We start from the raw sequence: 25748 nt of genomic DNA, 5'->3' as shown, positions 1-25748 counted from the left end.
GTTGAGGGTGGGGATGGGGGGTGAGAGTGAGGGTGGGGCTGGAGGGGTGGGAGCATTCTTGGCTTCCTCCTCTGCCTGAGCCTCGCTGTGCAACCTCAGCCCACATACTTCTCACTGAGCTGTAGGAGCCTCTGCTCTAAAACGAGTGGGTAGGGCTCTGTAAGTTCTCTCCTGCCTCTAAACTTACTTAATTCTATGACTCAGAGTAATGGGTATCACCCAACTAGAAGTGCCTATGTTTAGTTTTGTTCACTTTGAGGTGGGAGTTCCAACTGCCCTTCAACTTGGGTTGCCTTCGCTCCAGGGGTGATTCATTCAGGGACTTGAAGCTGTTAAGCTGTTATTTTTTTGATTAAAAAAAAAATTTTTTTTAAGGAGTTTGGGGATAATTGAGCTAGAAAGAGACTTAGAAATCATCTAGTTGGATGACTGGTATGTCTGATTCATGTATCATTTTACTGAGGGTTTCAGCTACCATTTTACTGAAGGCTTTGGTTATTTTATTGAGGGATTCCTACGTGACAGACCTTTTGCTAAACTAAAGTTGTCTCATTCAATCTCATACTGAGTGTTTGAGGGTAGCTACTGTCACGACCAGTTTTCAAGTGACCAAATAGCGGTTCAGAGAGATGATATGAAATTTTAATATAAAGATAATACAGCAACTAAATTGGCAGGGCCATGACTCAGATCATTAAAGGCAGAGCTTAGAAAAGTATTACTTATTGAGCATGTACAATAGGGCAGACATTAAGTGAAGACTTGCATTACCCATTGTAACCCCATGAATTGGGTTCTACTATGTTACAAATGAAAACCGAGCCCCAGAGAAATATGACTTGCCTGAGGTGAGGCTTGTGCAGGTAGGAAGCAGAAGGGTATTAGATTTCTTTTTCTAGTGTCTTTTTTTTTTGAGACAGAGTCTTGCTCTGTCACCCAGGCTGGAGTGCAGTGGTGCGATCTCGGTTCACTGCAGCCCCTACCTCCTTGGTTCAAGTGATTCTCCTGCCTCAGCCTCCAAAGCAGCTGGTATTAGCCACCATGCCTGGCTAATTTTTGTATTTTTGGCAGAGACGGGGTTTCACCATGTTGGCCAGGCTGGTCTTGAACTCTTGACCTCAAGTAATCCACCTGCCTCAGCCTCCGAAAATGCTGGGATTATAGGCATGAGCCATCGTGCCTGGCCGCGTTTTAGATTTTGAATCTCTTTCTCCTTCTTATTCGCTTCTCTTTGCCTCGTGATCTTTTATGGGCATCCAGTTGGCCTGTTGCCCTTCCTCATGGTTCTGTGCACCTGCGTGGGAGCTGGGCTTGCGGTAGGTGCTCAACCATTTCTTACCTCCTCCCCTCTGTCACCTGGGGCCAAGATATCATCATCTCTTGTCTGGGTGACAGCCTCCTAACTGGTTTCCCTGCCTCCACTTGCACCCTTCATTCATCTGCTTCCCACACAGCTGCCAGAGGATCTGTTCAGAGTGTACCTTGGTCCACACCACCCCCATTCTGAGCCGTCCTGTGTGCCCTCCCTGAGTATAAATGCTGTGCTCCTCACTGTGGACCAGGCCATGTCACCCGGTCCCTGCCTGCCTCTCTTCCTCACTCATTCCATTCCCACCTGCCAATAATGGCCTCCATGCTATTCCTCAAACACTCCAGGTAGGCTCCTGCCTCAGGGCCTTTGCATGTGCCTTTCACTCCTCCCAGCTATCCACGTGGCTCCTTTCTCTGCTTCATTCAGCTGTCAGCTCAATTGTCACCTCCTCAAAGCAGCTTCCCCTGATTCTCCTACCAAAACAGATCCCCTTTCTCTCCTGCCATCATCTGTCTTTCTACTTGGGTGTTTGTTTGTTTTGAGATGAAGTCTCACTCTGTCACCTAGGCTGGAATGCAGTGGGTCAATCTCAGCTCACTGCAACCTCCACCCCATGGGTTCAAACAGTTCTCCTGCCTCAGCCTCCTGAGCAGCTGGGACTACAGGTGCATGCCACCATGCCTGGCTAACTTTTGTATTTTTAGTAGAGATGGGGTTTTGCCATGTTGGCCAGGCTGGTCTCAAATTCTTGGCCTCAAATGATCTGCCTGCCTCAGTCTCCCAAAGTGCTGGGATTACAGGCATGAGCCACTGTGCCTCGCCTCTGTTTTTTCTTTTTTCCATAGCCTGATATATGTTCTCTCTTCCTTTCCTCCTCTCCTCCGTCCTCTCCTCCAACCCCTTGACCCACCTACTCATCCAGCCCCCTGCCACACATCTGTCCTTCATGCCTTCATCATTGCTCCATCCCCAATCCCAAGCACAGTGTCTGTCACATGGTGGATACTTCATGTATCTCAAGAACAGCGGTTGAGAGATGTTGCTACCCTACTGCTTTGAGGCATCAATGAGCTCCGCTGTGTCTGGCCTCTCAGATGAACAGAGCTCTGGGAGTCCGGGTGATGGATGTGCTGGCATAGGCGGCTCCTTGGTGGCTTTCCTGTGCTAAAGGAAGCAGAGGAAGGAAATGACAACCATTCAGAAGGACCGGTTCAGTTCACTAGGACATGCCCAAGCTTCCCGGCCCCTCGTGTCTGTGGCCAACATGAGTTGGGCTCGCTTGAGGCCAACAGAAGTCGTGACTTGATGGAATGGGCACACGTTAGTTTTATGATGATTAAGAAGGAAAAAAAGAAAACCTTATTTTTCACTTTCCTTTTTTAATCAAGAAGTATGCCGTGGGTGTTCCCTTGTGGTTTTGAGTCAAAGAGAGTATTGTTTTGAGCTTTGAGTTCCCCCGGGGGCTGCAGCTTTGCGTGTATCTAACTTTAACTTTGAACTAATGCTTTTAGGGCCCTGGTGGGATCGGGGGTCCCGGGTCCCTTTCTGAACAAGGCAGCAGGCTTGTTTATTGTGTCCAAAGCGTGCCTCTCAGATCTCACCCCATCTTCTTCCTGTTCTGAATCGCCCCCTCCCTGGCCAATCTGCCCCTCCTCTCAGCAGTTCCCCCTCGCTCCTGTGAGCAAAGGAGGAGGCGGATCTGCTTTGGTGGAAGGCGGTGGCTGCAGAGGCTAGACTCAGGCGACCGTCCATCATTGGGGGAGGCGTGGAATAAGCCATGAGTATCCAAATGTGGCCTTGTTTGCAGGGATTGAACAAGGGTGGTCTGGGGCTGGACCAGGGGTTTCAGTGAAGTAATATTGGGGTGAAAAATGCTGAAAAGTCTTGTGCAAAAATGGGATCATATTAAGTTCATGCACTGGCCCTAAAGCAACCCCGTGAGTGTGTCTCTAGAGCGAGTTCTTACACATCCATGCGGACTCGTTCTCATGTGCATCTTCTTTTTGCATTTATCTTTTGGTGGATCATTATTTTTCTTGCTGTGGGAGGGAGCAGAATGATTGGCCCAAGTACACCTTGACTTTGGACCCAAAGTTGTTGAAGTCATGAGGCAGACACATTGCTGCCCTTGCCTTGGGCAGAGGCAGAGCCTCAGAGGATGCATGGTTTGGTAGAAGTCAGACTTTGGGAAGCTTGTTGGGACTTGTTAGTAACCTGGGTGCTAGTCCCAGCCTGTAGCCAAACCCCTGTCCCCTCTCAGGGCCAGGATGGGAGTGACATTTCTCAGTGGGGGACTTTGCAGCATCGCTTGAAGCCTTCTGAAGAACCCCACTGAGCTGCCGAGAACGGAGTGGATTCTAGCCCCTGCCGCCCTGCCTGGGGCCTTCCAGGGCCATCGAGGCAGTCAGGATAGGCAGCAATGCTCAGTCAACAGCCGCTGAGTGTGAGCTGTGCACTCGAGATAGAGGGAGAAATGAGATCAATGCCTGCTTTCAGGGAGTGCCCAGTCTGCTGGGCGAGATAGATGGGAAAATAATTGAGGTCACTAGCCGGTTGGTTGAACAAACAATAGCAGGAAAGATGGAGCCGGATGACCTGGGTTTGAATCCTGGTTCTGCCACTTATTGGTTGTGTGACACGGGGCAAGTTACTTAACTTCTCTGTGTCTGTAAAGTGGGATGATGATAGTACCCCTAAAATAGGTTACCATAAATACTGAAGCAGAGGGCCTAACAGTATGTGTCCAATTGTTAGTGATTCTTTATTTGTTTATAGAGATAAGACCTATAATAGAGAGATAAGGACTATAAAAGAAAGAGAAGGTAGTGAGGCTCTGGGTCACAAGGCTCACTTTGCCTCAGGGAATCTGGGGCAGCTTCCTGGAGGAGGTGACATTTGAGTGGAGGGTGGGGAGTGGTTGCAGGAGGTAAAGGAAGAATGGTCCAGGCTTCAGGAGTGTGCAGAGGTGAGGGAACCCTGTTTCTGAGTGCTCAAGGCCTGAGCCTGTCCACAGATGGCATTTGACACGCTCAGGGCTTTAAGCAGCAGCTGACACTAGTTAACCAACATTTACAAATTAGGAAATTTCTCATACCAAGTTGGATTTCTAACAATCAGAAGATCTGGCAACAATGGCTGGCTTCCTGCATGGCAAGTTGTGAAGAGCTGTGCCTCGGTCCTCCCTTTAGACTGGATCTGCCTTCCCCAGGGGGGTCTCAGCACCACTAGGCCCAGTTCACACACCCACATTGCTCACCTGGCTCCTCTGGGCATCTCGTTGGTGACCCTGGGTGGAGGTTTGGAATCTGCTTTGGAAATGCTTAGAAAAATAAACCCAGATCTTGCTGACCTTCACGTCCAAGTGTTTGCTCAAGGCCTCTTTTTAATATAAAAAAGATGCTACCAAGTATAAAGCTGGCCTTACCTTCCTACCTTAGCATCCTTCTAGGAAAAATGGAAGTCTTCTCTGATCCACAGATTTCCCACAGGGACAGAGGAGGGTTGATTGAGGCGTGAGTTCGAGTCCCCTGCAGATGGCATGGCGGCAGCCAGTGCAGGGGACGTGAGCTCTCTTACACCTGGGCGTGCGCACGTGGGTGTTTACTGTTGGCTTCAAACACAGAAAGTGACAAAATTGAACTCCACAAATTTATAAGAGGTAGTGAGTCAGTTTTCCTTGGTCCTGGCAAACTCCATGCTTGCTAAAAATGAGTGCTGTAGCATTTATTTGCCTTCTGTCAGTCAGCAAAGAAAACCCAGGTTCAGAACTGGATAAGACAGTTCCCCAGAGAGGAGAGACGATCTGGGGATCTCACACAGCAACAAGTTCTGTCTTGGGCATTTACGATGGAATGTGTCCCCCTCACCCCTTTATGGAGCAGCTGCATTCTCTTTGAGGTGAATATGCAGTCACACTCAAGTCTTTTCAAGAAAGGAGGCTTTCCAGCCATGTGCGGTGGCTCATGTCTATAATCCCAGCACTTTGGGAGGTTGAGGTGGGCGGATCACTTGAGCCCAGGAGTTCAAGACCAGCCTGGGCAACATGGTGAAACCCTGTCTCTACAAAATAAAAACCAAAAATTAGCTGAGCGTGGTGGCATGCGCCTGTTGTCCCAGCTACTCCAGAGGCTGAGGCAGGAGAATTGCTTGAGAATGGGAGACGGAGATTGCAGTGAGCTGAGATGGTGCCACTGCACTCCAGCCTGGGTAATGAGTGAGAACCTGTCTAAAAAAAATAAAATGAGATTTAGGGTCTAGCTGGGGTTCTGGCTCCACCAAGCTGGGTTGGGTCTTACTTTGCCCCCACCTGGAGGCCACAGCAGTAGCACAATGCCCATGTTGGGACTGGGTGTCCACTTGGGGGCTGTGCTGGCCTCATTTCCAAGTATGGATTACTAGCAGGAGGCGGCAGTCACGTTCAGGACAGTATGTGGCCACCATCTTGGTAGTGGTTTTTCTCAGTGGACGGAGGACCTCAGAGCTTGAGCCCGGAGTTTACTGGGGATTCAATAATCCTTAAGAAGTCAGAGTTGAGCTTTTCCCTCTTATGACAAACTTCATTTCCTGTTTCATCAAAAAGTTCTTCCTGGCAAACTGTGGCTTCTCAGCCTGTCACCTCCCTGCCACATGAGGTGAGAACCTCTCCCATGCTGTGAGATGACTGGGCCGCGGCCTTGTTTATGGAAGCCAAATGCCAGTCCCTCAAGGCGCGTGAGTTCTCAGCCCTAGAATTCAGGATGGAGCCGTGGTCAGCTCTAGGCAAGGGTAGGATGCTGATTCTGTGGATCGAGACCTGAACATAGCAGTAGCAGAAGAAAAGGGCCTTGGGGCCTTAAATAAAGGTGAGAGGGAGGAGCCCCTCAAGAGCGACGTATGAGGGAATTACTGACGTGTGCCACATTTCCACTTGAAAGTAAAAGAAAAATGTTTAAACAAAGAGGAAATAGGAGGAGCAGGTGTAGCAGAAAAGCCGCCAGCCAGGGAAGCTGCCAGATTTGCTTTTGATTTCCAACTGCACCCGCCCTGCGCTGGACACCTTAGGCAGCTGACTTAGCCTCTCTGAGCAAACGCATGGAAGTGCAGCGCCTGGCGCCCGCTCTGTGTAGGGGAGGAGAGGAGCACTGGGGTCCTGTCCTTCCTTATGTCCATATTCAAAAGAGGACTCATAACCAAACAAAGTAACGGTGACCGAGCTGCCTGAGACGGCTTAGAGGAAGGTCTGAAATGGGTGACGGTGGTGGCAATGATGGTCACTGCTGACACTCACTGAGCACCCACTCTGTGCCAGGCACTGTCCCCATTATATCGTCTAATCTTTGCCACAGCTCATGGGGCATGGGGTGGGCATCTATAATTTTTCCCCTTGCACAGGTGAGGGCTCAGGTGCGGCCAGCTTTCAGCAGTGCCAACCAGTCTCGGATCTGAGACTTGGTTGGGTCTGAGAAGGCTGATGGTCAAGGGTGTCACGTTCTGGGCTGGCTCTTTGCTAAGTGTTTGATGCCCATCACAGTGGGGGCAGCTCTCTGGGGACATGGTGCTGAGGTTGCCACTGATGAAAGGATTGGACAGGGACCGAGCTGCTCTCAATGCGATCGACTATGTTCGTGTCTCTTAGCACGCCCCGCCTCTCAGGGAATAGGCCCAGTGGTGTTTCCCTGCAGTGGCGTTGAACCAGTGTCTGCTGCATTCCAGGGGCCTCAGATGGAGCTGCTGTCTGAGTCCAGGGCCCCGGTGAGTGAGACTCATAGTCGGGGTGGAAAGGTGCTCAAGTAATGAGAGGCTTTCTTTTACAGTAGATTCACTATGTCGGTCTGGGACATTCCCCCTGTGAGTGGGAGGTGCCTAGAAGATCAAAATCATTTCTCTAGCATGTTGTCCATTTCACATCACTCAGTTACAATGTGACGTCACCGATCCCCATTCTATGCCCATAACAGCCCCATGAGAAAACAACAAGAATTCTAGCAAGATGAAGGCCAACGTTTGCTGAGTGCTTACCATGTGCCCACACTGGTTCTAAGAGCTGTGCATGTACCAATTCATTGAATCCTGGTAACTCTATGAAATGTACAAGCACTTTTTTCTATGTGACACATGGGTCGAAGAGTCGGAGTGACCTGCCCAAGGTCCACAGCCAGCAAGTTCAGCAGTTGGGACTTGAGCTTGGGTCCACTGACTACCTAGCCCCCAGTCTAAACCGTTAGGCCCTACTGCTCTGGAATCTTCTTCTGGTTTCCTGATGGCAAAACTGGGACCCAGATGGTTCTAGTGGATTTGCAGATACTAAGTGGTTCACCAGAGGCCCAGGCTGGGAGGCACACGATCGCATCCTCCTGGAGACTCTGGCCCCAAGCTGCAAACTCCAATGCTGATGCTACAGTTCCATGTGCCCGTGGATACGTCGCTGAGCGAGGAACACAGGGCGACATGAAAGGAACACGCTCGGCCTTGACAGGCCCAGCCCCGGCCGGCGCTCACTTGGAGGCAGTTGAAAGGAAAACTGTGATAAGGAGCTGCTTTATCACGCCTCTTGACAGGCCGGGCTTCCTCCCTTCTTTGGCGTGAGCCTTAAACCTCTTCCAAGTCGCCTGGCATGGAGCCCTGGCCGCCTCCTGCTCCCCCAAGGGCTGGAGCAGGGAGCCCATTAGCCAGTGGGAGTGGGAGCTGGCCTGGGGGGCGGGTGCCCGCCCTTTGAAGCCGCGCAGAGGGCCCCTCACAGCCCCTTATCTTGGCTGGTGGTGTTCCTCGGCCGGAAAAGGGAAGCACAGAGAGGAAAAGCTTTCCCCTGTGGCTTTTGTGTTTGGTTCGCATTAAATGAGGCTGGGCGGGGTTTTTGTTGTTTGTTTTCCAACTTTTCAGCGAAAGGATGATGGATGACGCTTAGTGCGGTGGGTGCCTGCTTCTTTGGGATGGCGTGCCCATGTCATGCTGCACTCACGCACACTCCTGTCTGTTGATTGCGCAGTCTCCTCTGTGTCTTCTCTAGAAGTCGGGGGGCTGCCCAGGTCGTCCTGAGCACAGTGGCGGGGTGTGGCAGGGCTCGGTGGTGCCAGGGGGTGGAGGCTGTGAATCCATTCACTCTGAGGCCCTGGCAGCCAGGGACCTCGTCTAGACAGGAAGATGTGTGTGATGGGATTTAAAGATGAGGCTCTCCCTCCTGCTGGGACGAGAAGGCTCTGGGAGCCTTGGGGCCGAGGTGATTTGGTTTGCAGGGTTTGCCCATTTCTAGGATGTACGGGGATGCGGCTTTCTCCAGATCTAAGGGGAGCCCGGGCCGGTGAACAAGGGGTTTCATGGCACTGCCGGGGGCGCAGGGGAGTGTGTGCGTGCAGGCCAGACCATAGCAGGGTCTTCATAAGCTTTCACAGGGAGTAGGGCTGGGGCAAGGGGTGTGTGTGTGTGTGTGTGTGCGTTGGTGGGGGTGGGGCTCTTCTCAGCTAGCAGGTGTGAAAATCACTGGGAGAAGAGAGTAAGAGATGGACAGACTGCAGTCTGAGTAGATATGCACCTAAACAGAAGCACAGAGACCCATGCGTGCCCAGGAGTGTCCTGCAGCCAGTTTTCATGGCCTCGTGGGAGCTGATTTTTAAAGTTCCAGGGACTCTGTTACGTGTTGTTCTAACCTATGTGCCCGAGGTCATAGGCATCCGTGTATCCACATGTCGGAGGGAGCATGTGATGGTACCGCTACGCTTCTCCTCCCAGCTGCATATACAGTGTCGCTGCGCCGGTAGCTGGAAATCAGCCACTGTGGGAGTGTTGATACCATGGAAATGGGCAAACACTGCAAACCAAGGTTTCTGTCTTGGAGAACTAGTCGATGAATATTTACTGGTCTGCTATTGCATACCTCACAGGCACAGCGCATGCAAACCCAGAGCAAGGAAGACAGAGAGGCTGACTGAACGAATGCCACTTTTTAGTTTGGGGAAAATACGTTACATTTTTATACATTGGTTGATTTCCTCCTTCTTCTTTTTAACGTTGTCCATTTTATGCATGTGGAAGAATCACTCAGAGATAGGACCATGGCTTCACCAAGCTGCAAAAGGGGTCATTGGTACAAAAAAGGTTAAAATGTGTGCCCTGGAGCCAGGAGATGATTTTCTTTTCTAGTCCTTTCTTTGAACACAGGACCATTCTAGCATGTGGGCAGGCAGTGGTACTTTTTCTCTCCTGGTGAAGAGTCCTTAGCAGACCTCCTTGGGTCCTTTTGCGAAGGTTTGCTGAGCACCTCTTGTGTCTGGGCACTGACCTGGGTGGTTTCCTTAACCATCTCTTGATGATCTACTGGCTTTGGAGATGGTGACCTCCCACCCTGGGGCTCCCCAAACCTGGTGCTCCAGCACCTCCTCTGCTGTACTTTGAGTGCCAGTCTTGTGTTCTGCAAACCACGGTTCCCTGGGAAAGGAGCATGCTGATTAATGTTGTGTTACTTAGTCAGCATTTTTAACATTTATAATTATTTTATTTTTTAATTTAAATTTTTAAAAAATTGAAACAGAGTCTCACTATGTTACCCAAGCTGGTCTCAAACTCCTGGGCTCAAACAACCTTCCTGTCTCAGTCTCCCAAGTAGCTGGGATTACAGGCGTGTGCCACCATGGATAGCTGCTATAATTATTTTAATGGCACATTTATTTTTTTGTGTATTTATGTGCACCTTTGATTTCTTGCTGGTGATCCTGGTTTCCTGTTTATGGTAGCAACATAAAGTTTCTTTTAAGATAAATTTCTGTAAGTAAAGATATGAATTTAAATTGTAAAGAGATTCAGTAACCCACAGTCCAGTGGAAGATCAGGAATATGACTCGAAAATGACTGAGGTTGGGGAACAGTGGTGTGGCCATTTGTGGCTGTGTATTCTTCCCTCTTTAGAGACTACAGGAACAGAAGATCATATAGTTGTCAAGAGAAAGGGTCTTAGAGGTAGACCTGCCAAGTTGGAATCCTGGCTTCTCTCTTCTTGGCTGTGTGACCTTGAACAAACGAATCTCTCTGAACCTCAGTTCCCTCTTGTTTAAAATTATAATACCTCTCTCATAGAGTTGCAGTGAAGATTGATAGATATCATACATCACAATGCCCCGTATCTAGCAAGCACTCCATACATTATTAGCTGTCATTTTTGTTGTTATTTTGATTAATTATAGCATCTCCCTATTATCCAGTTTTCCCCAGCATGGCCCTTTTTGTGAATAGGCAGGACTCCACAAATATTTGTTGACTTGAATTGAATGTTAAATGTTTAGAAAGCTGCCAGGCCTGGCACCTTTTAACCAGGAAAAAGCAATTCGGAAACCAGACAGAAAGTAAGCAGCAATTTTATTTCTAGCGAGGACCATCGTCATTCCTGCATGTGTCAGACAGTCGTCTTTCCCCACTTCACCTCTCCTCTTGGGAATACCTTTCTAGACGTTCTTTTGGATTGTGAGTAAGAGGATGAGAACATTTGCAGACTGACTTGGGTGTCATTACTTGGTATGTTTCTGAGCAGTTGAATCATCTGACTCTTTGTGCATGGCAGTTTCTTTCAGATTCTCTTTTGGCACTGGGTTTTCAGAGAAATCATTGTTTTTGAAGCCTTTGGTAAAGCAGGCTGGTGCACGGATCCACGTGCCATTTGTACCTTGAGTTTAACTAGAAGCCACCTAGACATGGTTGTCTTACTGTCTTTGCAATGCAGTTGAGAAGAACTTGAATGAAGGAATGGAGGACTTGGTGTGATGCTGATGGGTTGATGAGCCCTTCAATTAGACTTAGGTTTAATTATCTCTAACAGAAAACCCCAAATAACAGTTGCTTCTCATCTAAGAATGTAGAAAATCTAGAGATGGGTAGTCCAAAGTGCTATGAAGTCATTAGGAATCCAGGTTCCTTCTTACCTCCTGTTCAACTCCAGGCCACCTCATGGTTCAAAATGATGCTGGGGCTGCAGCTACCACCTCTATACTCCAAGCACTGGAATTTCAAGAAGGGAGGGAGACAGGGCCAAAGGGGCCCCCTCACCATCTTGGTGAGCTTCCTCTCAGTAACTCTTCTGCAAGTCATCTGCACACTTCTTTTTTTTTTTTTTTTTTTTTTTTTTTTTTTGAGACAGAGTCTCACTTTGTTGCCCAGGCTAGCGTGCAGTGGTGTGATCTTGGCTCACTGCAACCTCTGCCTCCTGGGTTCAAGCGATTCTCCTGCCTCAGCCTCCTTAGTAGCTGGGATTACAGGCACCCACCACCACACCTGGCTACTTTTTATATGTTTAGTAGAAATGGGGTTTCACCATGTTGGCCAGGCTGGTCTTGAATTCCTGACCTCAAGTGATCCACCCACCTTGGCCTCCTGAAGTGCTGGGATTACGGGCGTGAGCCACCACGCCCAGCTTGAATGTAATTCTTTATGCACCCGGAAGCCATGGGTAGATTTTAAGTAGGGAAGTGATGGGATCTCACTTGCTTTTAAAAGATCCCTCTGGCTGCTTGTGGAGATTCTATTCAGAATGGGAACAAGGGACAAGGCAGAGATTAGTGAGAGGCTGGATGCAGGGATCCAGATGGCAGTGCTGGGACCCAGGGAGGTTGATGAGAACGTGAAAAGTGGAAGCATCTGGGGTGTTTCTTGAAGGTCCTGTTGAAACACTTTCCGATGGACAAGGGATAGGGTTTCAGTGCAGATTTTCTCTTTCCCCTCCTCATAAATGTTAGCTTAATTTAAGAATGTTTCTCAATAGGAGTGATTTCGTTTCCCAGGGGACATTTAGCAATGTCCAGAGACTTTTTTGTGCATCACAGTTGGGGAAATGGTGGCTGCTGGCACTTACTGGGTAGAGTCCAGTGATGCCAACAAACACCCTATAGTGCCCAGGGCAGCCCTCAAAAAGAAAGACTTATTTGGTCCCCAAATCAATAGCCCACATTGGCCAATAGTGCCGAGGTTGAGAAATCCTGATTTACTGGTTTCTTACCCCAATGTCTTAAATTGTGGGATTATGATAATCCCGAATGTTACCACCCAGCCAGAGAAGCACTCGATTCTTCACCAAAGGCATGTATATTAATAATCCTGAAGGACAGCCTTCAGCTTAATCTTCCTTCCCTGAGAGGCACTCTGCTGCATGAATGACTAAACGGAGGAGTGAATGAACTTGGGAATGGCCCCGATGAAGAGGTGAGTCAGATTGGCTCAGCCCACAGGCTTCCATCATGTTTATGGAAGCCAGGCCCCATGCACTCCACACAAGAACGGGCCCCTTGTTCCTGAATGATGCGTTTTGTTGATCTGCCAGTGGGTCCCGCCTCTCCCCAGGTCACCGACAGAGCCCGTCTCAGCGCCGTCTCGCCGTGCTGAGTCTAAGAGTTATGCAGAGAGCCCTCCAAAAACCCACCCTTTGAAATGAAAGAAACTGGATCTTAAAATCCCAAAATAGAGTGTGGAAAGGTACACATCACGTCTGCCTTCTCCTTTTTTTTTCCCCCCTCGTGGCAAAAGTGACTCAGAATTTTTGGTCTGAATCCAGAGAGACCTGCACAGTCTTTGGTGTGGGGGCGGAGGTGTCATTCGATTGGGAATAACCCACCTTTTTTATGCCGTGGCTGGCTCGGCTGGCTGGCCTGCATTTCCTCAGCCCTGGCTTTTGCCTCTTTACCATCGTGGGGTTCTTTTTCAGCTGTGGCTGTAGTGAAAGGGGAGAGGTCAGAGCTTATGGCTCATCCAGATGTCTCTGGTGGAACATTTTTGTGAAGCTGAACAGCAGTTTCCTGGGAACGTTTTTGTTTTTTCATTTAATTTTATTTTAAGTTCTGGGATACATGTGCAGGATGCAGAGGTTTGTTACGTAGGTAAACGTGTGCCATGGGGGTTTGCTGCACCTATCAACCCATCACCTAGGTATTAAGCCCTGCATGCATTAGCTATTTATCCAGATGGTCTCCCTCCCCTGGCTCTCGCAGAGGAATGTCTTATCAGTGTGTTCTGAAGTGGCTGCCATCAGGGCTGGTGCTATAGCCTCCCATCCCAGCATTCCTGGCGCATTCACACACTGCCATGCTGGGCACGGTCAGGGCCGGATGCTTGCACGGGGTTTCTGCAAGCTCCATTCCCCAGTTGCCGTCTCTTGGGGATCAAGCCTTTCCCTTTCCCCTGCTTCTCCCAGAGCTCAGGCCTCTGCAGATAGTAGATACCTTGTTCTCTAATATCAGGTCAGTGTCCTGAGTGAGAAGCTCTGGGAGAAATGTTTCTGAAGGATGCTTTCCCCCTGTTGTCTGGTCTTTGGGTCAACAGTTGGCAGTAGGGAGCACCGCACGTGCCTCACTTTTCCCTCGCCATCTCCGTGAGCTGCCAGGCTGCTGTGCTTTCAACTCAATCTCAAGATTGTAAACTTCATTTTTCCAGCCCAAGTTAGTCTGCTCTTCTGACTTTCAGTGTAATTGGCCTGGTATAATATGTCTCTTTCATGGTGAGACACATTCCTGCAGACTGGCTCAAATGGTAGTGAGTTTAGGCAGACTCCAAACGTAGGGATTCTGTTCCAGACATGAATGAGCCTCCTTTCTCAGAGTTGCTGGAGAATGAATCACTCGGCAATATGTGGATCCACATAGGAACCTGAGAATCAATCTATTCATTTATTTATTCAGCAAATATTTATTGAACATCTACTGTATGCCAAATACTGTTGGAGGTGCTGAGGCATGGTGATGGACAAGCTTACATTCTAGTGGGGCAGGAGGTGGGAACAGGCAATAAGCAAACACATAAGGTAACACTTAGCACAGTCAGGAAGGAAATAAACAGGAAGATGTGATGGAGCGATGCTAGGGGAGCTGTCTTTCTGCCAGGCTACCCAGGGAGGGCCCTGCATTTAGGCTGAGATGTGAAGGATCAGGAGGAATTAGCCGTGGGAAGACCCAGGGGAAGAATGTTGTAGGCCGAGGGCATAGTATATGCAAAGGCCCTATGGCAGAAACAAACGTGGTCTGTTCCAGGAGCAGCAAGGAGGCCCATGTGGCTGGACTGGAGTGGGGGAGATGAAGCTGGTGATGTGGGCAGGGGCCTGATCATGCAGTTTTGTTAGCTGTGATGGGCAGTTTGGATGTTCTTCTTCTTTTTTTTTCTTATTTTGAGACAGAATCTCGCTCTATCACCTAGGCTGGAGGGTAGTGGCACGATCTCGGCTCACTGCAACCTCTGCCTCCCAGATTCAAATGATTCTGGTGTCTCAGTCTCCTGAGTAGCTGGGACTATAGGTGTGTGCCACCACACCAGGATAATTTTTGTATTTTTAGTAGAGACAGGGTTTCACCATGCTGGCCAGGCTGGTCTTGAGCTCCAGGCCTCAAAGAATCCACTCTCCTTGGCCTGGATTTTATTCTAAATGTACCTGAGGATCATTACATATTAGCATTGAAAGATAATCTTCAAGTTGATTTCTTCCAAGAACTGAGACCAGACAAGAGACCTTTAATTGCCACAAGTCACCCAGCCATACATGAAAAAATATGAATGAAAGTTAACATTGATTGCTTGTGACATGCTTTATACATAGCCCGCTTGTTCCTGCCAACAGCTTGGTGAGGTGTGCAGGGTCAGGAGACCATTTACAGATGATGAAACTGAGGCCTGGAGATGTAAAGTCACTTTCCTGCCATGACACATTAAGTGCCAATGCCGGGATGTAAACCCAGATGGTTGGACTCCAGGACTCAGACTCTTGATCTCAATGTTACACTGATTCTACACAAGAGGAATACAGACAGAAGACGTGAAAAGCACTTGTATGACTTCTTAAAAAAAAAAATCAACAAGAAAAAGCCCAACTTCAAAGTTCAACTCGAAGAAGGCTTGTATATTTTAATCCCGTACTTCCAGACCCAGCTCCTATATGGTGGTGGGGACGGGAATGCTGGTAGGGAGCCCATGGCTGGGTTGACATGTCTGTCCAGGGGACCAGAAGCTGGAGATTGAGAGTGGAGAGGGGCAGGTGAGAGCAGAGAAGGGAAGGTTCATGCCTCCAGGCCAAAGGAGGGGACAAAATGATCTAGGTTTTTTATTCAAAGACCCCATGGGGGGCCGTGAGTAGAGGAGGCTGGGGTTCAGCATGTGGTCCTGAGTCCTGTTAGGCTGACGTGCCTTGCCTCTGATCTCTCCACGCTGGTTTCTAGGGCTTCCTCAGGGTTTCAAATGTGGACATGGTAATTGGAAACAAATCTAGCATGTTTTGGGCCATCAAGCCTCTCTTGAGTGAGCGTGCTTGCTATGCGGTAGATATGTCTGTTTTTAATTTTCAGTGATGTGAGAAATATAGAATGACTTGGTTCTTAATTTAGAATACTGAGAGAGCCTGACTTGTTTGGTTTTCAAGCCTGTCCAGAATGTCTAATTCTCTTTTTATGGTTCCCTGTGTAATTGCAAAATGTGCCGCTATCAGCAGGGCAGCTGACCACAGTGGCCTCCTGCCGGACTGAAGACACATCCAGCCAGTGGGATCCCAGCTGGGTCGGAAAGCAGGCACAGGGCTCCTTCATCGTACCTGGAGATGCTGTCACCTCTGTTTGGAACAGGGCAGCTCAGGTATCAGTTGTCCAGCCAGCTAAGTCGTGCCCACACCAAGCAGGACAAGGCTCTGTGACACAATGGTCGCTGTGGGCCGGGAGGAGAATTGCCCAAGCTGGAGAGAAGCCGGTGTGGGCGTATAACAGCTCTTTGTCATGGGAGAGAGGCGCGTCTGGAGAGACTGCAGCTGCTCTGGCTCCTCCCGTGATGTCACACACACTCCCTTCTAGCCTTGCTCACTTGTTGGAGACCTGCATGGTGCTCTAGGCATTGAGGCTGCACCATGAACAGGAAAGATGGGGTGCTGCTCCCAGGGGACTGACATTCTACTGGGGGAGGCAGCGAAGAGCAAATAACTATCACATGCGGGGTCAGGTGGAGGGAAGTGTCAGGTGGATGATGCAACAAGGCAGGGTGTGTGGAGGGAGAGTGAGAAGGGCGTGGGGTGTCACCTTGGGGTGCGGCTGTCTGGGAAGGCTTCTCTGATGAGAGGTCACCTGAGGACAGGTTTGAATGAAGAGTGGGGTGAGCCCTGTGGGTCATGCGGGGAGAGCATTTCAAGCTGAGGGCACGATAAGTGTTGGAATCCAGGGATGGGCACCTGCCTGCTGGGGGCCTCGGTCTCTTGAGGGTGACAAGGCCAGTGTGGCTGTCATGGGGGGCAGCGGGGAGGGAAGAAGGGTGGATGGGAGATAGAGAAGCAGGGCCAGATCATATGGGATCTTCTGAGTCATGGTAAGGACTTGGGCTTTTTGACGCAAGGAAGATGTTTGCTGTTGGGATTTGAGCAGAGGTGACATAAGCTCTAACTTACCATTTTAAGGATCTTTCTAGCTGGATTGCTATGTGAAGAAGACTGTGTGTAGGTGGAGGGAGAGGGGTGGGCAAGGAGACTGGGCCCCCTCTTTGACCAGGGTACTAGAGTGGAAGTGATGGAGGAGGCACAGGTAGCAAATTTGAGTGGGATTTAGGAAATGGAATTGACAGGGCTTTGAGATGGATCTAATACGGGATGGAGGCAGAGAGAGAGGTACCAAGAATTAGGGTTTTTATTGAAGTTATTAACACACAATCATGGCTTGTTGGAATGACTGAGAGTCAAGTCATGGACGAAGTGTGCCTGGTCTGCTTGTGTGTGTGTCTGTGTGTGTGTATGTGGGGTGGAAGGTGGGGTTAGGGTGGCAAGTATGTGCTGCAACTTCTGCACCCCAAAATAAATACTCAACTGGGATCCATGTGTGTTTGTACCAATTTTCTCCCCACGTGCTGCATGGCCATGGGGAATTGCAGTACTCTTCCCCAGCACCCTCCCCTGGCCCGGCCTTCTCCCCAGCCCCTGCCACTCTGGGCTTTTTCTTTCTTTCAGAGTGAAATCTTTGAGGATGATAGCAATTTCCTAATATTTCAAATTCAACAAAAATGCTACTTAACATCGTTAATGTTTTATTTTAGTAAAATTCAAAACAGTTTCTTTGGCCCATTGCCTTTTTGAAAATCAGTCCCACATTTTGGATTGGAATCGTTCAACTGAGAGTATTTAAAAAGCCCTGAGCACAGTTGATAGCAGAGTCGTTTTCAGGGAACTGCCATTTGCAAGGGTTCTTATTGCAGTGTTTGTAATGGGGGAAAGTTGGGAACCATCTAAATGTGCAACTGGCTGCAGGGATCCACAGGCAGAATGGACACGCAAGGGCTGGGGCCGGGGTGCGGGAAGAGAGGCACTAGGGGGCCAAATGGAGAGTGGGGCTCACTCTCAGGTGCCCACCTTGCATTTGCTGGACCTTGATAGTGAATGCCTCCTCAGATCATGTGTCCTGGGGACCTCACTGGCCTTGGGCTAGTCCGAACGCTGGGATATGCGAAGTAGTTCTTTGAGATTCTCATAAAGCAAGATTCAATGACAAGAGGACATGACCATCTTAGTCAATGGAGACAATACTTAAACTCGAATGCCAATATGTTGATCTACGTGCCTGGAAGAAAAGTCTGAAAGGGTAGATAACTTCAGTTAGGGGAATAAGCTTTAGTGGATCTCTTGTACAGAATGGTGACTATAGTAAATAATCATTGTCTACATTTCAAAATTGCTAAGAGTAGATTTGAAATGTTTTTACCACCAAACAATAAGTATGTGAGGTGATGGATGAGTTAATTAGCTTGATTTAATCATTCCACAATGTAAACACATCAATGCATCACACATTGTACCCCATAAATAGATAAAATTATTATTTGTCAAATAAGAGGAAAAATAAAATGAATAATAAAACAGTTTGGAATGAAAAAAAGTTTGGAAGGATATACATTCAAATGCTTACTTATTTTCAGGGGGTATTCTCTTTGTAATTTATCTTGTCTATTTTTTCCTGCAGCGAGCGAACTCTTAGTACTTTACACCAAGAGAAAGGAACAGCAAGAATCAACAGATATTGATGCCTTTTTATCTTTGTGTCAGGACAGTTAAATTGCCACTGAGAACAGGCAGATCTTGAATTTAGTGGCAGGTAGGGGGTGAGTCTGAAGAGCTTTCTCTTTGACGCTGTGGGTCTTTGACATGTGGAGGCCATGTTTGCGTGTCTCTGGGTTCTTCTTGCTGACCTAGTGGGATGGACTTGCCTGTCTTAAAATGCATAGGCCAGACTTGGGGGGCTGGGGTGGGGGGATTTTGACTTTTTCTGAATCAGGAATCAGCCGTACAACAGAAGAAACAAACAAGGCCAATGGGGGCTGCTGCCACCTGGTCACTTATGACCTGTAGGATGGTGAGCAAGTTATTTAACCTGGTTGAGCCTCACTGTTGTCATCTAAAAATGGGATAACACTGCTCTTCTCTGAGCATTGTTATGGAGATTACATTATGCTATCTTTGCAAGTGATCCCAATACACTGTACAGAAAGGTCTTCACCTATGGAAGATGCAACGTTTTCCTTGTGGCGAGGTTGGATGGCATCGTTTATGTAACTAACTGTGGTGGGATGTCTAAATCGCACATCATTCCTCAGATCCGGTTTTTCAAGCAGCTGAGCTGACGAGGGGACAGAGTGGATTATTAATAGAACGACGCCCCCAAGCCTGCAGTCTTGCTTCTTGGTCCCTTTGATGGGAAGTTTGGTGGATGGAAGTCGCACTGAGCTGCAGCCTGGGCCCCCACCCCCACAGACGCCACAGACACTCCCCTCCCATGCAGTTAGCCCTTCATGGTGTGCACTAGAAGCACTGCTTCTTCCTGGAACCTTTTCAACCGCCTGGGAAATTACAAGAAGCAGAAAACTTTCGCCCTCACCTTGGCTGCAGGAAGTGGCGCTTCCTTTGCTCGGGAGGCCAGTGACGTGGGGCTCCTGTATTGCAGGATGTGTCTGCTGTGCCCGGAGTGTGATCCTGCTGGCCCAGGCCACCGAGCAGACCTTACCTTTGGAGAAGCCTGAAAAACCTCCTGACCTAAGTCTCCCGAAAATGGGGATGGTGGGGAGTTTGGAACCAGAAGGGCAGATCACGTCATCTCAAAATATCAAGTTCTATTTGCAAAACCCAAATCACTGACTTTTTGGAGAAGCAAGTAAATGGCTATCTGTTCTTCTCATCAAACCTCCGGGGACCTGGCAAGGAAGGCTCTTCCAGAATGAGGCAGCTGAGCAGTGGGGGTTCTGGGCACATTCAGCACCTTTTGCAGAAGGGGAGGATGGAGGGTGGACGGGAAGTGTTCTTTTCATGCAAGATGGCGAGGTTTCTTCACCTGGCCCCTCTTTCTTCTGACACTCCAAGCTGGCGACTGTTGAGCCAGCCCACTGAGAAGACTGGAATTAGTGCCTGGGCTTTCCCGAATGGGAGGCCTTCACGTTGGTTCTCACTTTGTTCACATTCATTCTTCACCCTTCCATTCAGTTCTGTAATATCACCTCCCTGTTTCGATTTGCGTCATCCTCTGATGACAAGGAAAGTTCTAGTTTCATGGGTACCTACCGTGTGCTGTGCTTTGGTGCCCAACAAAGGTCACCTTATTTTGCCTTTCAGAAGAGGCCTGCAGGGTGGGGGGTGATGTCCCTCTTTTATCTGAGCACATGGAAACTCAGGGGTGGAGCAATTGCTCACAGTCACATAGCCATCGAGAAGCAGAGCTGGCATCAAAATTCAGATACGTCTGATCCAAAGTGAAAACCTTTGTGCTTTCTGCTATACCACGCTGCTTTCTGGTGTTACTCGGGGAGGTGGGGAAGGGACGCTCACCAGTGCCAGGTGGATTCTGTCTGTTCACATTGTATGAGCCAGCCCAGCTCAACCCAGAGGCTGCTCTTCAACTCAGAGAGGCCATTCTTGGCTTTCATAAAGGAGAAGGTTTTGCTCTCAAGGAGCTACCATTTTTGTTTGTTTAGGTTGCTGTTTGTTTCTCTCCCTCCATCTCCCTCTGTGCTTCTTCTTCTCTCCCTCCCTCCTCCCCCACTCCTGTGCAGCAGGAAGCACATTCTGTTTTTAATTTTAATTTTTTTTTTTTTTTTTTTTTTTGAGATGGAGTCTTGCTCTGTCACCCAGGCTGGAGTGCAGTGGTGCAATATCGGCTCGCTGCAACCTCCGACCCCTCGTTCAAGTGATTCTCCTGCCTTGGTCTCCCGAGTAGCTGGGATTACAGGCACGTGCCACCACGCCTGGCTAATTTTTGTATTTTTCATAGAGACGAGGTTTTGCCATGTTGCCCAGGCTGGTCTTGAACTCCTGACCTCAAGAGATCCGCCTGCCTCAGCCTCCCAAAGTGCTGGGATTACAGGCATTAGCCACTGTGCCTGGCCCCAGGAAGCACATTCTTGATGTTGCATCTTAGCACTTACTTATTTTCCCTTTGAGGACCTGCCGTTTCTGACCTGTAGTCAGAGAGCAGAGTGGAATCCACCAGGCACTGAGGACAGGGAGAAGGTGGCAGGGAAGCAGGTGGGTTTGGAGCCTGAGAGGCTGGAGTTTGGAACCTGGCTCTGCCTTATGCTCACTGTGTTGACTGGGACAAGTTGCCTGATCTTAGCAACCTCAGTTTCCTCACCTGTAAAATGTGGGTAGCAGTGAGCCCATTTTACATGGAATTGTTGTGAGATGTATAAAACATCAAGTGTGGTGTGTAGCATGAGGGAAACAGGCTTTCACTGCTGCGTTACTGTTTTTTGTTGGTGTATTTGTTTGAGACAGGATCATGCTCCGCTACCCAGGCTGGAGTGCAATGGCACAACTGTGGCTCACTGTAGCCTCAACCTCCTGGGCTCAACTGATCCTTTTGCTTCAGTGCCACAAAGCAGCTGAGACTACAGACATGCGACACTATGCCTGGCTAATTTTTGAGGTTTTTTTGTGGAGACAGGGTTAGGCCATGTTGTCCACACTGGTCTTGAGCTTCTGGGCGCGAGAAATCCACCCACGATGGCCTCCCAATGTGCTGGGATTACAGGCGTGAGCCATCATGCCTGGTGCTGCATTACTGTTGATGGTAACAGATTATTCAACAAATGTTCATTGATCGTGCTAATAAAATAAACAAGGTTCCTACTACTGTGAAACTCACCTTCAGGCAGGAGAGAGAGGTGTTCAGCAAATAACTAAACAAGGAAATTTCAGGTGTTAATAAAGTAAATATTCCAGTGATGTGCTAGTAAATGCTTAACATCCAGTTTTCCAGGGGGAAAAAAAACCCTGGTTTATAGCATCTGTCAATTTTTGTGGTGTAAATATTCCCACTATGGCTGGAAATGTACATACTAAGTGACCAAAGTGGTGTCAACTGGCTCTTAAAATTCCTATAGGTTTAATGATTGGTTCTTGTAATGCCTAAAGAGCTGGCTTTAGCACTCAGTGTATCTAATCTGGTTCAGGAAAACCTGAAGGTTTGAAACCCAAATGTACCAGTGGAAGAGTATTCTAGGCAGAGAAAATGGCTTGTGCAAAGGCCCTGAGGTCAGAAAGACCTTGGTGTGTTCAGGGAACAGGAGGATGGCTGGGGTTGGCAGGAGCCTAGCGGGGTGGTGGAGGAGAAGGCAGAGGCTGGGCTGTAGGAAGGCTCTTAGACTATCACACCGAGTTTGGATTTTATTCTAAGGCCACAGGAAGTCTTTGGAGGGTTGTAGGCAGGGGAGTGTCCGGATCTGATTTGCATTTTTAAAAGATCATTGAGCTGTTCTGTGAAAGACCAGCCAGCGGTAAGCTGAGCAGTCTGTGCTGGTCACTCCAATGAGGGGTGATGGTGGCTCGGGCAGGTGTGCCAACAAGAGAGGGGATGCAAATGGCTGGATTCAGGTGGAGCTGTAGGGACATGATAGATTTTATCTCCAGGTGTTCCCTGCCTGTTTATCTTGAGTACACCCAGCAGGCGATTTCTGCGCTTCTGTCATTAGGAGGAAACAGCTGCACATCATCAGGGCTCACTCTCCATCCTACCTTTCTTCTTGATACCAACTCCTGATAAATCCAGGAGAGGAGATGAGGAAATATATTTGTCTTGGGCTCAAATGCAAAGCAAAACCAACAAAAACAAAATCTCTTCTCAATGCTGCCCTTCTTTTGATTTTCGTCACCGAGCACAGTAGCTGTTCTTCAGATAAGGGGCTTCTGACTTGGATTTCCATCTTGGCCCAAGGCCGCCTCTCAGGTGTGTGTCAGACACTTAGGTAAGTGTCTGGCCGGTTATGAAGAAGGTGATCATCTAACACAGTTCCACTCCCAGCCTCTCTCTTTGTATGGCTTTTAGAAGGGGACAGGAGCGTGCCATCTTTTCAGACCAGCATTGTTCAATAGGACTTACTGTGATGATGAAAATGTTCTGTGTCTGTGCTGTTTGTGCACTGTGGCTGCCAAGCACTGAAATGTGGCTAGTGTACCTGAAAAACTGAACTTTCAATTGACTTAATTTTAATGAATATATCCATGTGGTTAGTGGCTCTTGCATTGGATAGCACAGTTCTAGACCATGTGTAATCATTCATCACCTTGCAACTTTGCCTTTTGGCAGGTGACTGGAGATCCTACTGAAGGATCTCCAGAGAAGAGTGGGCTCTTCGTGAGTTGTCAGTTGTAGTCCCACTCAATTAGTGGAGAAAGGAATAGAGGCACAAAAAGATTAAATGATTTGTCTAGTGTTTCTCCACCCAATGACCAGACAGGAACACATCATCAAACTCTAGATTAATGTCCTTTTGTCTCTTGTTATTTTATATATATATATATATACACACACACATATATACACATACATACATATATATATACTTTTAATATTTCACAGGTTTCTAGGAATCTATTCTTCCTATAACATGGCATATAAAGTCAAAGTCCTCTTTGATCACCTTCTCAATCTTGAGCTCCTCCTCCATTCACAGAGGTGATGATGATGTGGTCAGTTTGGAGCACATCCTTTCACATCTTTTTCTATTATAACTGGATGGATGGAAAACATTCTGCATTTCTTTAAGTTGTGTCATGCTATACATATTTTTCTACACATTGCTTTTGTTTTTCAAGAGTGTGTCCTAGATCTTTCTGGGTCGGTTCATAGACTTCTACCTCACTATTTTTTAAAATGCTTCTTAGTGTATCATAGCCTAGGAATGTCCTATTAGTAGTCAGGCTATTGACGTAACTCATTGTTCATTATTCTGTTTGTTTTTGTAAACATTTTTGCACGTGTCTCCTGCATATATAATGTTTCTCTAGGATGCATACCAAGAGGTGGAATTACTGAGTCAAAGAATGTTTATTTATGTAGTTTTACTAAATCTGTTGCTCTAATACTCTTTAAAATAGTTATACCAGTTTATATTGCTATCATCTGCATAAAAGTGTCTGTTCCTCCGCAATCTCCAAAATACTTGATATTATCAAATATCTACATGTGTGCCAATCTAACTTTCATGGGTGAAAAGTGGTATCTCATGGTTGTCTTATTTGCATTTTTCTGTTTAGAAGTCAAACTGGTCATTTGTTTTTCTCTGAATTTTCTGTTCAAATATCTTACTCATTTTTTTTTTCTGTTGGATAACCTTATTAATTCATTCATCAAATATGTACTAGAATGCCTGCTAGGTGCCAAGCATTATTCTAGGCGCTAGAGATTTTGTGGCAAATTAACTAGACAGACATCCCTGCTCTCAGAGACATGACAGTTTAGTTCTGGGAGAAAGACTTAGACAAAAGGAATCAAGAAAATATATAGTGTGTTGGACTGGATAAAAAGTAGAGGGAGATAGGGAAAGCCATTGGGATTGGGATTCGATTCTAAATAGATGGCCGGGGAATCTTTTACTTACTCACTATAGGCATTCTTCATATATTGTATGTGCTAATCTTTTATCTGTTATATGTTGCACATATTTTCTGTCAGTCTTTATCTTTTGACTTAGACTATGGCATTTTTGTCACACTCTTTTTTAAAATTACACAGTCAAACTTTGTTCATTGGAATATAGTCATGTAAGAAGTGACAGTTCTTTCTTCTGATCTTCCCAGGGAATCACTATCAAGAGCTCTATGTTTATCCTTTCCGTTGATTTTCAGTTAATTTCAGTTATCCTCATTACTATGCAACACTCCTTCCACCCTCAGTCATCAATTAAGCAGTTTCTGGCTGTTTCTCCATAAATGCAATTCTGACTGACTGTATTCTTTCTAGTGGCTGCTTAATATTCAATGTTAGAGGGGATGCCTGTAATTTATCCAAGCGTTACCCTCTGGCTGGACATCAAGGTTGTTTCCAGTTCTCCATTCTTCCAGATGCGGCAGAAATCCCATACTCTCTCTGCTGCCCGTGAGCTCTCTGGTCTTTTTTGTTTATCGGATTAGAGCCACCACACCCCACATCATCATGATTTTGTTTTCTCCCCTACCAGCTCCATGGCTACATGGAAAACAAGCCTCTGGGACTTCAGATCTTCATTGGGACAGCCGATGAGCGAATTCTTAAGCCGCATGCCTTCTACCAGGTGCACCGAATCACGGGGAAAACTGTCACCACCACCAGCTATGAGAAGATTGTGGGCAACACCAAAGTCCTGGAGATCCCCCTGGAGCCCAAAAACAACATGAGGGCAACGTAAGGGCTGGGAGCTGAGGGCGGTGGGTCTTCATGGAGAAGCGAGCAGGCGGCAGGTGCCAGGGATTTGGGAGAGGGAACTCTACGGAACTGATGGAAGCAGCTGTTGATGGCAGTTCTCAGTCTGTGATCCATCAACCCATTGTGATTTCTGTTTTAAATGTTTCTATTTTAAAAGCATAATATGTAGGCCAGGCATGGTGACTCACACCTGTAATCTCAGCACTTTGGGAGGCCGAGGCAGGTGGATCACTTGGGATCAGGAATTTGAGACCAGCCTGGCCAACATGGGGAAACCCCATCTCTATTAAAAATACAAATGGCCGGGCGCGGTGGCTCAAGCCTGTAATCCTAGCACTTTGGGAGGCCGAGACGGGTGGATCACAAGGTCAGGAGATCGAGACCATCCTGGCTAACACGGTGAAACCCCGTCTCTACTAAAAAATACAAAAAACTAGCCGGGCGAGGTGGCGGGCGCCTGTAGTCCCAGCTACTCGGGAGGCTGAGGCAGGAGAATGGCGTGAACCCAGGAGGCAGAGCTTGCAGTGAGCTGAGATCCAGCCACTGCGCTCCAGCCTGGGCGACAGAGCGAGACTCCGTCTCAAAAAAAAAATAAAATAAAAAATAAAAAATAAATAAATAAATAAAAATAAAAAAATACAAATACAAATATTAGCTGGGTATGGTGGCAGGCGCCTGTAATCCCAGATACTCTGGAGGCTGAGACAGGAGAATTGCTTGAACCTGATGGGGGGAGGTTGCAGTGAGCCAAGTTCACACTACTGCACTCCAGCCTGGGTGACAGAGCGAGACTCTGTCTCAAAAAAAAAAAAAAAAAA

The 25748-nt window shown here is 47.8% G+C and overlaps 1 protein-coding gene across 9 annotated transcripts in view; it reads left to right on the top strand.

The window, feature by feature from the left end:
- NFATC2 (nuclear factor of activated T cells 2) overlaps positions 1–25748 on the top strand; it is a 187283-nt gene that overhangs the window by 69991 nt on the left and 91544 nt on the right. For all 9 annotated transcript variants that reach the window (XM_017888168.1, XM_017888170.1, XM_017888165.1 and 6 more), the window contains exon 4: positions 24707–24909. In XM_017888168.1, coding sequence (XP_017743657.1) covers positions 24707–24909 — 203 coding nt within the window. The remainder of the gene's footprint in view (positions 1–24706; positions 24910–25748) is intronic.

This window comes from Rhinopithecus bieti, unplaced genomic scaffold, assembly GCF_001698545.2.
Source record: "Rhinopithecus bieti isolate Rb0 unplaced genomic scaffold, ASM169854v2 scaffold_15834, whole genome shotgun sequence".
In the NCBI taxonomy this organism is placed as follows: Eukaryota; Metazoa; Chordata; class Mammalia; order Primates; family Cercopithecidae; genus Rhinopithecus; species Rhinopithecus bieti.
Note: the sequence above shows the minus strand (reverse complement) of the source record. Positions and strands in the feature narration are given on the sequence as shown.